At 35.4% G+C, this 14,178-nt stretch overlaps 1 protein-coding gene across 1 annotated transcript in view; it reads right to left on the bottom strand.

Annotated features, from left to right (window-relative positions):
• Positions 1-1,897: 1,897 nt before the first annotated feature.
• Positions 1,898-14,178, bottom strand: part of LOC144957257 (uncharacterized) — a 29,789-nt gene continuing 17,508 nt past the window's right edge. Inside the window, exons 11-13 of the mRNA XM_078888344.1 lie at positions 10,591-10,682; positions 8,053-8,183; positions 1,898-6,791 (exon numbers count right to left, since the gene is read on the bottom strand). Coding sequence (XP_078744470.1) covers positions 6,641-6,791; positions 8,053-8,183; positions 10,591-10,682 — 374 coding nt within the window. The 3' untranslated portion in view covers positions 1,898-6,640. The remainder of the gene's footprint in view (positions 6,792-8,052; positions 8,184-10,590; positions 10,683-14,178) is intronic.

Below are 14,178 nucleotides of genomic sequence, written 5' to 3'. Positions count from 1 at the left end.
CACTAATAATAATAATAATCATCATAGTGACCAGAATAACGTCAGATCAACATAAAATATCATAATCCAAATATTATGAAAATATTCTTAAAACATCATTGAATAACATGGCATTTTCATCATCCAATAAAAAAAAACCTAAAATTCATTGTCATAATGACAAATAGGACACATCAATGAAAATTTAATGCTTATAGATAGATACATCTCTCACCTTAACCGTAACTTGCTTTATATTTAATAAATAATAACGTGAAGTTGAATGTAAGCTTCAAATTAATTACAAAAACAGATCAAATGAACGTTTCGGGTTTCCCCTTTATCAACAAAACAGGATGAATGAAACACCACAGATGAATGATATGATGTGGTAGTGGCGTAGTTAAGATTAATAAAAACTACGCCACTACCACATCATCTCATTCATCTGTGGTGTTTCATTTATCCTGTTTTGTTGATAAAGGGGAAACCCGAAATTTTCATTTATCTGTTTTTGTAATTAAATTGAAGCTTACATTCAACTTCACGTTATTATTTATTTCTTCGAGCTTCGAGCAGCAATATCTACACTTTATATTTAATATAATTTCAAGATCTTTGTGATCACTAGATCATTGTTCAAGATTCAACAAAATATAAATCTGATGAAATTAATATGTACATGTGTAAATGAATATTTGAAATATGAATAGGTCATAAGAACAAGTGCTATCATTTTTTTCTCCAATCAAATCTTAACTCTTGTGTATATGAAATGTTGACAATAATGATAACAATTATTATAGATAATAATATTTAATAATCAATAGTTTTTGCGTCATTCCAACTCAAAACATTATCAAGATTCTTTTTCTTTTAAGGGTTTTACGGCGCTTCCAACACATTTAGGTTGTATCAGCGCCAGTAAAAAGGAAGAAAATGGGATAGTAAAAAGTTAAAGAATTACAATTAAAGCACCCAAGAAAAAGTAAGACAGAGGGGAACTAGGAACAAATAGGGATCAGATGTAGATTCCAAGAGCATACCACCAATGTACTTAGTTTGAGATCACCTATAAGTCTCATCCGAACACAAGCACAAAATCCAACAAAGAGGAATACACTCAAATGCTTACACTATACATTAAAAATAACAAATATAATAATACATAAAAGAGAGATGATTTACAAGGGAAAAAAAATATCATCTCCCAAAACAATAACTATGCATTTGACTGGTTCCCTCCCAGCCAGGACTCCAACCAGGGCCATCACAACACCAAGTAACCTCATTCCAAGACAAAGACAGAAAGCAAGTTGGAAAACAGACATAGGGGGATAGAAGACACAGTATGTACCTCCCTGCCCGCTATGGGGGGTCAGGATCCCCACCCAGTTATCAAGATTCAATATATAGTGAACATGACTAAGCTGCTGGAAGCTGTGGATTGTAAAAAGTAATGCACAAGAATGAATATGACTACAACAGCTTTTAATTAAAATAAAAACCCAACAAAACACCAAACATCGAATATATTTCTGGCTCAAAACCCTTCTTCAGCCGATAACAAACCATAAAAAACAAAAAAAAAACCCAGTAAAAATGTTAATACATCATGTAAGTTCTCATTTCAACTTTGTATTTGTCGAGTAAATGTACCTAAAACTCTTCTGTCAATTGTCTGGATTTTAAGTGATAAAATTAACCTTTTTACTGCTTTTGTCAATAGCTGAAGAAGGGTTTTTAGCCTGAAATGTTCTGTGTTTGGTAATTTCTCTTCCTTTTTGGAAGCCACTATAGTTATATTCGGTTGTTGATTTTATGGAGTTATTTTTTTGTACAAGATCCAATTTAACAGGGGACCTAAACTGACAATAGGATAGCATTAATCAACATAGATATAACAGTGGGCAGTGTGACAGAGCCTTAGAGTCTTCCTATTTTAAACTGATGTATTGTTTGTTTTTAAGAGTTTTACGGCGCTTGCAACACATTTAGGTCATATCAGCGCCAATAAAAAGGAGGAATATCGGGTAGTAAAAAGGTCTAGAATTAAGATTAAAGTACGCAAGATAAAGTAAGACACAGGGGAATTGGTTCAAATAGGGAACAGATATAGATTCCAAGAGCACACTATCAAAGTACATAGTTCGAGACAACCTAAAAGTCTCATCCAGACACACGCAAAGGTCCCTGCTAAGAGGAATACACTCAAATGTTCACAAATCATATAACTATGTATACAAAACATAATACAGTGCATAACAAAGAGATGATTTACAAGACAAATCATACCATCTCCCAAAATTTAACTATACATTTGACTCCCAATAAGAGTACGGCCCGGGCCAGGACAAAACCAAGAAATCTCATTCCAAGACAAAGATAGAAAGCATGCTGGAAAACAGATATAGAGGGATAGAAGATACAGTAAGTGCCTCCCTGCCCACTGTGGGAGGTCAGGAACCCAACCCAGTATCTTGAACTGAGAGCACCCTGTTCAACACACACCCGTCGTATTGGAAAAACACCCCTGCCAAACTATGGGCTACAAAGGATCAGCAGTCTCATCAACTTGACAACATCAAAGGCAACAAACAAAGCAAGCCATTGATGAAAGACTGTGGGAATATCATAAAAGAAGTCCGTGACTAAGGGCTAACCCACACCCGAGACTGACTCTGACGACCTGGCACTGCCGTCTTTACGTCGGGCACGGACAAAATACTAAAAATAAAGAGAAGAGCCACTAGACCTACCCATACAGGCACCGGACGTCCTCAGACGCTTTTTTTCTTTTGATCTTGGTACGTGTAGGTCTAGCGGCTCTTCTCTTTATTCTTAGTATTTTGTCCGTGTCCGACATCTTTATCCAGAAGACGGCAGAGGACAGAAGTGCCGGGTCATCGGAGTCAGTCTCCCGGTGTGGGTTAGCCCTACAGGTTGCTTTTGTAACATTTCAACACAAAACTCTTTAAAATGGATGTGTATGCGACACTGAGTGCCTGACCGACCGAGATGAAAGAAAAATTATACAAGATTTTTTAAAAATTACCCTGCCTAGTCTGAGTTTTGTGAAGCATTTTGAGACTTGAGTGGATATTGTGCTATATAAAAACTCTCACTGTTTTTCTTTTAAAGGAAATTTTTGAGGACAAAAGAAATAACTTATGTACATATATTTTTTCTTCACTTTTAGACAATATTATTGTTGTTCTTTTGGTACCATTTTCTCAGTTTTTTAAAGTAATTAGTAATTTTTGTTTTCAATTAAAAGAAACTGCTAAAAACTAGAACACTTCCAAAATTCTTTAAATAACTCAAGGGTTGTTGGAGGTTGGAATTTTTTGTGTCGAAATAATACAAAAATAACATTTTGCCACATTTACAAATACTGATTAACTATGGTGATTATAGTAGGGTAATGGTTTAAAAAATCGAACACTTTCAAACCACAAAAATAAAATCTTTCTAAAGACGTTTTTCACCTTTTCTAGTTACATCTTTTTAAACTCTATAATCAAATCAAAATGTCCGAATCTTCATCTCCCAACAGTGAAGAATTTCAGAATCATTTGAATTTGTAATACAACTGCAATAAGGGTTAGTATCATGGTCAAACATATAATTTCTTCATTGTAAGAAAAAAAAGAAAGAAAAAGAAAAAGAAGAATGAATTAAAATTTCACCAAAAATGACAATCGTACGACTAATTCATTGAAATATATTTCTCATTGTATGATAGTAGTGATCATAAAATGCACATTAACAATAATAAAATCGATAATAACAATAAAACTGAAGCTATTAATTTTATTCCGCTGTATTCTCAGTAAAATGATTCCCCATTTTAAGTATGGCAATAAATTAAGTGTTACTTGACTGATCTCTGTGCATGGCCCTGTCATAAAAAAATCTTGACTCCAACTGGGATCGACCAAAGTCCCTTTGCGTGTGAAGCAAGTTCTCTACCAACTGAGCTATTGGGACCCTCGCAATGAATGTATCGAACAGCTAAATTGGTGAAAGCAACTGAGGCATAAAAGTCGAATGACTGAGAAGCGAAAGGCTCCAAAGTCAGGTCAGATAAATGATAACAAAGGACATATGACACTGCACAGACGAGAATAAATAGAAGAAGGGAGCATCAGCTAAAATAATTATCAAAGCAGAAAAGGTAAAACTGCACTGCATCAATAAAAAAATTTTCAGGACTCTTTAAACTCCTTCATAGCCATGAGGCCTGTGGAGCTGGAGTTTATCCCGGTTTCTATAGCATGAAATGGACAATAGTAATTGCTTGCTACCGGTTGGATAGGACGCAAGTCTTTCGCAAAGTACTTTCCACTAGATCTAATCGACCCAACTACCAATTCACTGCTGGGTGGACAGAAAGAAAATCTCAACTGCATCCGGGATCGATCTCAGTCCCTTTGATTGTGAAGCGAGTGCTCTAACAACTGAGTTATTGAGACCCCCACTCTTTAAACTTCAATGGAGAATATTTCATATAAATTGGAAGCGCAAGTCTTATCTCTTGGTGAAAACTTCATATAAAACGTCGGGTAAGAGAAAAATTCAACCCTGTCAAAAAATATATAGGGTTAAAAACAGTAATAGTATCAGCTATAATAAAAAAACGAGGGAGATGGGTGAAGACTAGTTAAAATTGCGTAAAGGATGACGAAAATCCACCTCTGCAGTAGTTAGATTTAAAATGTTTTCCTTGTGTGGGCCCCATGGAAAGCCCGCTCAGATATAATTTGATTTATATTATGTTTCTCTTCCAATAAAAACATACGTTTTGATTACTCGTTGTAGTCATCAGAAATGTCTTTTTTTTTTTTGCTTAAAAAATTCATTACTTGATCACAATGTAAATAAGCACCATTTAAAATTTGAGAATAATATATTATTCATTTTAAAATCAGAAACAAAAAGTAACGTTTATGATAAAATTACAAGCATCCCGTGACCGAAACATTAAACTTTTTTCAGCTTTACAAGCGAGACAAATCTATCTCAAAAGACATCTTCAATACACTTTTTTAAAAAGCTAAATCTTGAAATCGCATGTATCGCAACAACAACTAAATCAATCCCGTTGTCTTTGTCCGAAAAATTTTAATATCACCTAGCAGGCGGCACGTCCTGTCCTACATGTTAAATGTTGCTGTTGACCTGGGACCCCTTGTAAAGCGCTTTGAGCACATTTAGTGGATATTGCGGTATATAAAGCTCAATTTTTTAATCAATCCCCGTCGAGGAAGACTGATTTTTTGAGGGGATGATTTTTTTTTTTCTTGTATTTTTCTTTCTTGCTTTGTCTGGCACTGTTTCACACACACTTTTTCAGATCTTTTAACAAAATCGATACATTGTTACATTATACATTTCAGTAATTTCATTCCTCTTGCAAGATCTCATCTTCCCTATCATAAAAAAAAAAATGTTTCATAAAAACAAAACACACTTTCCGATCATTCATCAACACCCTTATGATCATCAAAATTCATCTTACAATAAAAACAATCATTTTTTTTTTTTTAACATTTACTCCAAACCGCAGCAATCATCATTATTTATCACCTTTCTATTAATAATATTATATTATACAAAATAATATATTGTCTTCAGTCATTTTTAAAGCTTTTACTGAATTCTTTTTTCTTTAACACCAAGTCCATATGTCAATGTCCACTTTTCACAATCATTTACCACCAGAAGATTCACTGCAGGAAAAGTAATACCTGGATTTTTTGAATATAAATCAAATATATAAAGAATATTTCTTAAGAATTTAAGCTTCAATCAAGAATATGTCATGAATTTTAAAGCTTCAATAAAGAATATTTCAGGAGTTTTTAAGTTTCAATAAAGAATATTTCATGCAGTTTTAAGCTTCAATAAAGAATATTTCATAAGAATTTAAGCTTCAATAAAGAATATTTCATGAATTTTGAAGCTGCATTCAGAATACTTCATGAATTTGTAAGCTTCAATAAAGAATAATTCAGGAGTTTTTAAAGTTCAATAAAGAATATTTCATAAGAATTTAAGCCTCAATAAAGAATATTTCGTGAATTTTTAGGTTTCACTCAGAATATTTCATTAATTTTTAAGCTTCACTCAGAATATTTCAGGAATTTTTAAGCTTCAATAAAGTATATTTCATAATAACTAAAGTTCCAATAAAGAACATTTCATGAATATTTAAGCTTCAATAAATAATGTTTTATAAGAATCTAAGCATCAATAAATAATACTTCATGAATTTTTAAGCTTCAATAAAGAATATTTCATAAGAATTTAAGCTTCAATAAAGAATATTTCATAAGAATCTAGGCATCAATAAGGAATATTTCATGAATTTTTAAGCTTCATAAAGAATATTTCATGGGGCTTTAAGCTTCAATATAGAATGTTTCATAAGTTTTTAAGGTTCACTATAGAATAATTTATATGTTTTAAACCACAAATATAGAATATTTCAGGACTTTTTAAGGCTCTTATCATATTGTTAAGTCGTTTCAGTATCAGAAAAATAAAGATGATGGAGCACATTAAAGGCAGCAGTAAGACTTTGAATAAATAAACCATCCCCCCCCCCCCCTTTTCCCCTTTTAAAAAGAAAAAAATTCTCAATTATATATTTCACTCATTAAATAGGAGTGAGAGTTTTCCTTTGTTTCTCAGTCAATTCCGGATGCCAGAAGTCCACAATCAGGATAAGACGCAGCTCGGATCCGATGTGCCATACCTCATGCTCGAATGAATCGTCAAAGATGAACAGCTCACCCTCCTTCCAAGTCCTGAAGAGATAAGATAAGATAAGACAAGATAAGATAAGATAAGATATACTTTATTGATCCTTGTGTGGAAATTATAATTCTGTATCACAACACAATTCGGTAATATATATATAAAAGAAATATCAAATGTTAATAAATTAAATAAAAATTGGCAAAGAATATTAAAAGTCTTAAAAAGTACAGTGGAACAACAAGCGGATATATTATGGTGACATAAATTGACATGTTAAAAAAAAAGAAGAAAAAAATACAAGCCAGGGCCAAAGTTATTTTTTGAATCCATTTTTGTTGAATGTCAATTTCATTTTGTAAACTTACATAGTTATTAGTGTGTGCGACTGTTGTGTGTGTCTGTTTGGCTCGGTACGAGTGTGTTTATAGTTTGACAAGTATATTGTTTAGAAGTTTGAGGCTTCAGCATTTAGCGCTATAAAAGAACACTTATTATTATTATGTTATTATTATTATTATTATTATTATATTATTATTATTATTATTATATTATTATTATTATTATTATTATTATTGTATATTATTATATTCCAGTCTGGTCCATTTCTGTGTAACGGACCTGAAAATTTCTTAATTTTATTCAAAGTGATACTAAGTTGCTAGAAGCTGTTGACTGTAAAAAGTAATATACAAAAATGTATATAACAGCTTCAAAAAAGAACAAAATACCAATTTTTAAACTTTTTTAAAATCCAATTTCACTTGAAGCCATTTACGTTTCTATTTAAGTTACAGAGATAAAAAAAACTTTTATAACACTGTAAAGACTCAACTATTTGCCATTTAGAGCAGGATTCAAACCCGAGACCCTCTGATCCGAAGGCGAGTGTCATACCACAAAACCGCATAGCCGCAAGAGAACATTTCAGATAAATTTGAATTTTCTTTGACTTTATCTTACCTAGTTTCCTTAACAACCCTGAGAGTGGGGCCTTCGGGTACGACAAGGCCATTTAGAGCAGGACTCAAACACCTCAAACACGGGACCCTCTGATCCGAAGGCAAGTGTCATACCACAAAACCGCTTAACACCAAGAGTACATTACAGATAAATCAGAATTTTCTTTGACTTTATCTTACCTAGTTTCCTTAACAACCCTGAGAGTGGGCCTTCAGGTACGACAAGGCCATTTAGAGCAGGACTCAAACATGGGACCCTCTGATCCGAAGGCGAGTGTCATACCACAAAACCGCTTAACACCAAGAGTACATTACAGATAAATCAGAATTTTCTTTGACTTTATCTTACCTAGTTTCCTTAACAACCCTGAGAGTGGGGCCTTCGGGTACGACAAGGCCCAAATGGCCCCTCAGGCGACAGTTGGTGGGGCCTGTGTGGGGCCATACATGGATTCCAGGACTCATCACGGAAAACTTGACCTGAGCGAAGGACAGATATAAAAAATGAAAAAATGGTGCTCATAAAAACGGAATCTAGAAAACAAAAACACAAAACAAACTAAAAGGTTGACAGATATCAGAGCTGCCAACTCTGTAAAATTCATTTAGGGGACACAATGATTTTATTTCATGGGTGCCAGCAGGAAGAAGTGCTGAAACCTGAAACTAAAGTCTCGACCCTTTGCCAAACCTGAAAATGTTCCCTAAACTTTACTCTTATTTCATCACCGTTTTTATACCATTATCAAAACACTGAAATCGGAGGTATTTGACTTCGAGATATCGCGAAACCGGAATTCTGACATGAACCGGAAAACTGGCACCCATGTTTCATTTCTGTATAAGAAATAAATTAATTAAACAAAAATAAAAAAATTCCCTTTTTTCATCCCCATGGAGAAATTTGTCATTAGGGTCTATTCCAAAGGAAGACTGGAATAACTCAGGCGTCAGCGCAAAGTGAGCTAAGGCGAGGTGACTTGCTCAAGGCCACACAGCGCTGCGGGCAATCGACCTCGGTACATTTTGGGTCCGAAGCAAAGACCGTACCTCTGAGCCACGCTGTCCCATGTATCGTTTCAGTGACAACCAAATTTTGCATATTTACGCCAAAAATAAGACAACATCATACTCACTGGCAAATGTTGTCGTGGTACTATTCTGAAAATCATGGATTCCGCCATCATTGTATCACTGATTATCTTACTTTTCACGGCATAATTATTAGACTCCTATAGATTAATATTACAATTGGCCACATTTTATGTATATGTACATCAGAATTTACACCATATATAACCCCCTAGATATCTAAATAACCTAAGAATGGCCAAATGTGATTTAAAAAGCAACACAGATTTCATGCGCACTGCAGAGGATCGTGATTCGTGGAGACAGCTGACCGGCAATGTGCTCAAAAGCACAAGCCATGATGGATGATGAACCCCCTACACAATCACAAGACTATTTCTGTGACAAAATCATACGATTTTCCATGTATCCGTGACTCATAGTTTATTTCCGTGAATTGCACGGAAGTTCCGTGACAGTTGACAGCTCTGCAATATTAACTGCCGGCAAAGACTGAGACTGAGGATGAAGCTTCTGACTAAATCAATGGAGTGCAGGATCCCTCTTGTCAAGCTATCCACGACCCCCAAAAAAAGGTCGTTTCAAATTTAAGCCTATCGAGAGCCTCTTCTCCCCGACAGACTTGAATTTGAATGTAGTCATCGTTAACATATAGCCTGACACTAGAACCCTCTACGACTGGCAGTTTGACGTCATTTTTTAGGTTTGTGTAGCGTCTAGTGAGTTGTCGTTAGTAGAGCTCAAGGAAACAAGTTATTTCATTGGTTAAATTATTGAATACAACTCACTTGTGTGGCAAAAGACTGGCATTTTGATGTCATTTTTTGGTCAGTGTCAGGCTATAACTTTACGATGGCTACGATTTGAAGCGACCTTTTTTGGGGTCATGGATAGCTCATACGGTAGAGTCAAGATCTCTGTTGTCTTCTGACACTTTCCTACTCACTTCATCTCTTGGGAAGCATGCACTCAACTGCTTACAATGTACAATATTCTCAAAACTACATGCTAAAATAATAAATAGCAGAGATAATAAACAAGGAAAAAATTGTTTTATTATCTCTCCAAAAAAAAAACAACTATACGTTTGACTGCCTCCCTCTCAGCGAAGGATCCCCAACTGGACCCAGGAAAAAATTTACAATCTCAATCCAGATCAAACAAAGAGAGCAACAAGGAATGGGAAACTGATATTGCGATAGAAGAAACAGCAAGATTGACCTCATCGCCCACTATCTATCCCTATTGTATATAATTCAAGTTTATCCACAAGATATTATGAGTGTTAACATTGCATTAGGTTACACCATGGACAGGAATAACATAAAATTCTTTGATGACAACATAGGTATGCTCTTGGGAGCATTTGTGTCAGTGCATGACATAATCAGTCGGAAGGGGAAAATTTTGGATTTGCATTTTTTTTTTCATTTTCTGAAATAATATGCTTTCGAGAGCATTTCAATCTTTATTTGAAGTAAATCGGGTGATTTTTTATGAAGTTGTGGTCAGATGTATGGGAAAGGTATCCAGCAACTTTTCTCAAATTTCATACTTTTTCAACTTGACTAGCTGTAAAAAAGATGTAGAAGTGAAATTAAACTTTGATATTTCCCGAAGATGTACAAAAAGGGTTGATTTAATTATTTATGACAAGAACTCATTTTGGATAAAACTTGACTTTCTAACTTAACTTGGCAATATCTCAATTCAAAACTTTTCACCATCCGACTGATTATGTCATTCATTGTAACATTTACTTGTTAATCTATCTCCACATTCAGACTGTGCTTACCTGTCCCCTTCTACAACCTCTGGCTTCAGGCATTTGGTCGATCAAAGCACAGGTCTTGGGAGTTCTAGCACAATTATCCTTGTTCTTACGACCTGGAAAAGTAGTTGAATAAATAATAAAAATTTTAAAAACAAATTTTAAAAAAGAGTGCCAATCACCATCAAACGTGTGTTCAAAGTAGATTTTCAAGAAATAGTTGACATGAAATAATTTCAAATTTTAGAGGATTAAATCAGAGCCATGGGTAAAAGTTACTCAATGATATTAATCCTGCAAAGGCAGGTGCTCAGAAAAAAAAATCCTGCAACTACCAATAAGAAGAAAAAACAGAAGTGCGGTTAATTAATAAACTACAGTGGTGATCCAGTTGGCGGTTTTTTTCATTTTCGAATTCCGGCCAGACAAAAAAAAACGGCGAGACCTCTTTTTCAGAAATAAAAATCCGGCCATGCCGGATTTTGCCGGCGAACTTTCACCCATGATCAGAGCTGCCAACCCCAGACGGGCAAAAAGAGTACAATTGATGATAAAAAAGAGTAAGATTTGGGCAAAAAGAGTAAGATCGGGAATCTAGCCAGACCTTGAGTCGAAGCAAACGCGAACGCAACTGTTGAATCAAGATCGGGCGCCGGATATTATGCTACGTTCACTTTCCATAACCAACTACGCATACGCAAGAGTTGAAATCAAGCTCAGGTGCCGGATATTAAGCTACTTTTAAATTTCGGTAAACCGACTACACATGCGTGAGAGTTGAAATCAAGCTCAGGCACCGATGTTACTTTCACTTCCGGTAACCGGCTACACACTCGTTGCGTCAAAATTTGAAAGCCTTATCGCGACCGTACCGACACAATAAACATGTACAATATACGAAAAAGTCTTACAAGCGTACAATGGCCGAAAAAACGTAAGAATACGTATTTTTCGTGTGAGGTTGGTAGCTCTGTTAAATGATACAATTGTAGATCCATTAACTACTGCTGATATTAGAGTGGAGTATGATATCCATGGTAAGGAAATGCTGATAACAACAAAAGAGTAGGAAAGTGCCAGAAGAAAATAGACAATAACAATTTCGCGGAGGCAATGGGGGTTCGAACCCGCGACCTTACTGGTACGACAACTCCGTCTGGCTGGGGAGAGCCTGACTCTACCGTATGAGCTATCCGCGATCCAAAAAGATCTTCTCTAACCCTAGTCATTATTAGAGCACTCTCTTCCCGACTACTTGAGGTCACGGATTCAAGACACACAACTGCCGCAAAATTTGTTGGAAATATTAAAGGAATGTTAATTAAAAATATTCTGTCTTTAGTCTAGACTCGAAGCACTCAATAGTACAGACACTTCTGGTATAGACGAGAGAGAATTGCAGGCTGGTGGAGCAACAAAGGCAAATGCATGTCCTGAAAATTTTGTTTTAGACATTCTTTTTTTCTAAAGTGTCGTGAGGAGTGAAGACCCTATGATGATCTGTACTCCGATATCAATGACATTTGGATGACCCATTCGCCAATCTAGTGTCATGTCCCATTAAAAAAAAAAAATATATATATATATATATATCTTTAATAGATGCTTCTTACAGGTGAATTGCACTTATGAAAAAATAATTGAATTCTTATGATCTGCTAGGGGTATAGAGGAACAGGGATGCCACCAGGCAAATTTTAAAAAGCCTGAAAACTTGCGCTGACGAGATACAAATCAACGTCAAGGGCTTTGTAGGGATTTGAAAAATATCAAATTTGGAATATTGTTTCAGTAATTATTATTGCAATGGAGAGCAAATAACACACAAAAGAAAGGAGAGTTGACAGTTTTCAAATTGATAAAATAAGGTGCTGAAAACAAAATATAGACAAATTAATATCAATAGCTATCAGGGGTGAGAATGACTGGTCACTCAAATTCACTGAGATGAGATCCAAAATTTGTCTCGCAGCAATTTCTGACACAACTCGGAGAATTTCAAAAGTTGAAAGTGTAATTACATTTGGTGGTTGTAGTAGGGATGATGATGTGGTGGTGGTTGTAGTAGTAGTGGTGGTAGGGATGATGTGGTAGTGATTATAGTAGTACTGGTCGTACGGATGATTATGTGGTGGTGGTTATAGTAACTATGGTAGGAATGATGATAGTAGTGGTAGTGGTAGTTGTAGTAGTAGTGGTGGTCGGGATGATGTGGTGTTATTTGTAGTAGTAGTGGTGCTAGGGATGATGGTGTGGTGGTGGTTGTAGTAGTGGTAGTAGGGTTGATGATGTGGTGGTGGTTGTAGTAGTAGTGGTGGTAGGGATGATGCGGTGTTATTTGTAGTAGTAGTGGTGCTAGGGATGATGGTGTGGTGGTGGTTGTAGTAGGAGTGGTGGTAGGGATGATGATGTGGTGGTGATTGTAGTAGTAGTAGTAGTAGTAGTAGTGGTCTTAGAGATGATGATGTGATGGTGGTTGTAGTAGTAGTAGTGGTAGGGATGATGATGTGGTGGTGGTTGTAGTAGTGGTGGTCTTTTAGAGATAATTGTTTGGTGGTGGTTGTAATAGTTGTGGTAGGAATGATGATGTGGTGGTAGTTGTAGTAGTACTGGTGGTAGGGATGATGTGGTGTTATTTGTAGTAGTAGTGTTGGTAGGGATGATGATGTGGTGGTGGTTGTAATAGTAGTGGTGGTAGAGATGATGTAGTGGTTTTGGTGAGTGTTTTTTATTCAGTGATAATAATAGCAATTTGTCAAAAAGGAGGAAAATGTCTCCGTCTATCGGTCAAACGCAAGCAAAGTGTAAAAATAACAGCAACATAGTTTTGTATTGGTATTATGTAATATATTACTATTACTAGTATAAATCCATTCTTATCATTAAACATAAATTTACTTTTTGTAAACATTTAATGAATTGTCCTTTCCATATGTTAAAGGCCTACAATGTTATTCAAATAAAAGGCTAGATAGTGTTGTTTTATTTTGATTTTTACTTTATAAACCAGGCTACAATATCTTTTATTTTTTACCGAAACCTAGTGGTTATTCAGCTTATAAATACAACCCAAGAATCTCACAAATTTAAAGCCATAGTCAAAAGGTAAAAAGAAAGAAGAATAAACTAAGCCAATCACCATTGCTTTACTCTAGGCTAATGAATTATCTCTGTATAACCAGATGATTTAATGGATGGTTGCGGAGAGAGAGGAGAGAGAGAGAGAGAGAGAGAGAGAGAGAGAGAGAGAGAGAGAGAGAGAGAGAGAGAGAGAGAGAGAGAGAGAGATTTGTCCCTCCCCTTTCCCTTCAACCATCAACTTGCTAATCAAAGAACACCACTGGTCGTCTGTGTCAATTGTGACATTTGGTGCCATTCAGTCTGGCCCGACGTCATAAAAACGGGACCGTCACTAAATTTCACGAGACTTATTGCTCAGGTGTCAAAATATGACATAAGACATAATGGTGATTTTGTGGTTTTGAGGGAAATGTTTGAAACGGCAAATTCAGCGGAAGATTTCTGAGAAATTCTCAAAATCACTGTTTATTTATCCAAAAAAAAAATTTTAAAGGAGGAATTGTGATGGGGATGGGCGGAGATAAACTACCA

The sequence above is a fragment of the Berghia stephanieae genome, chromosome 11 (assembly GCF_034508935.2).
Source record: "Berghia stephanieae isolate SIO BIC M18660-M18661 chromosome 11, UCSD_Bste_1.3, whole genome shotgun sequence".
Taxonomy (NCBI): Eukaryota; Metazoa; Mollusca; class Gastropoda; order Nudibranchia; family Aeolidiidae; genus Berghia; species Berghia stephanieae.
This window is presented reverse-complemented; position numbering and strand designations above follow the sequence as displayed.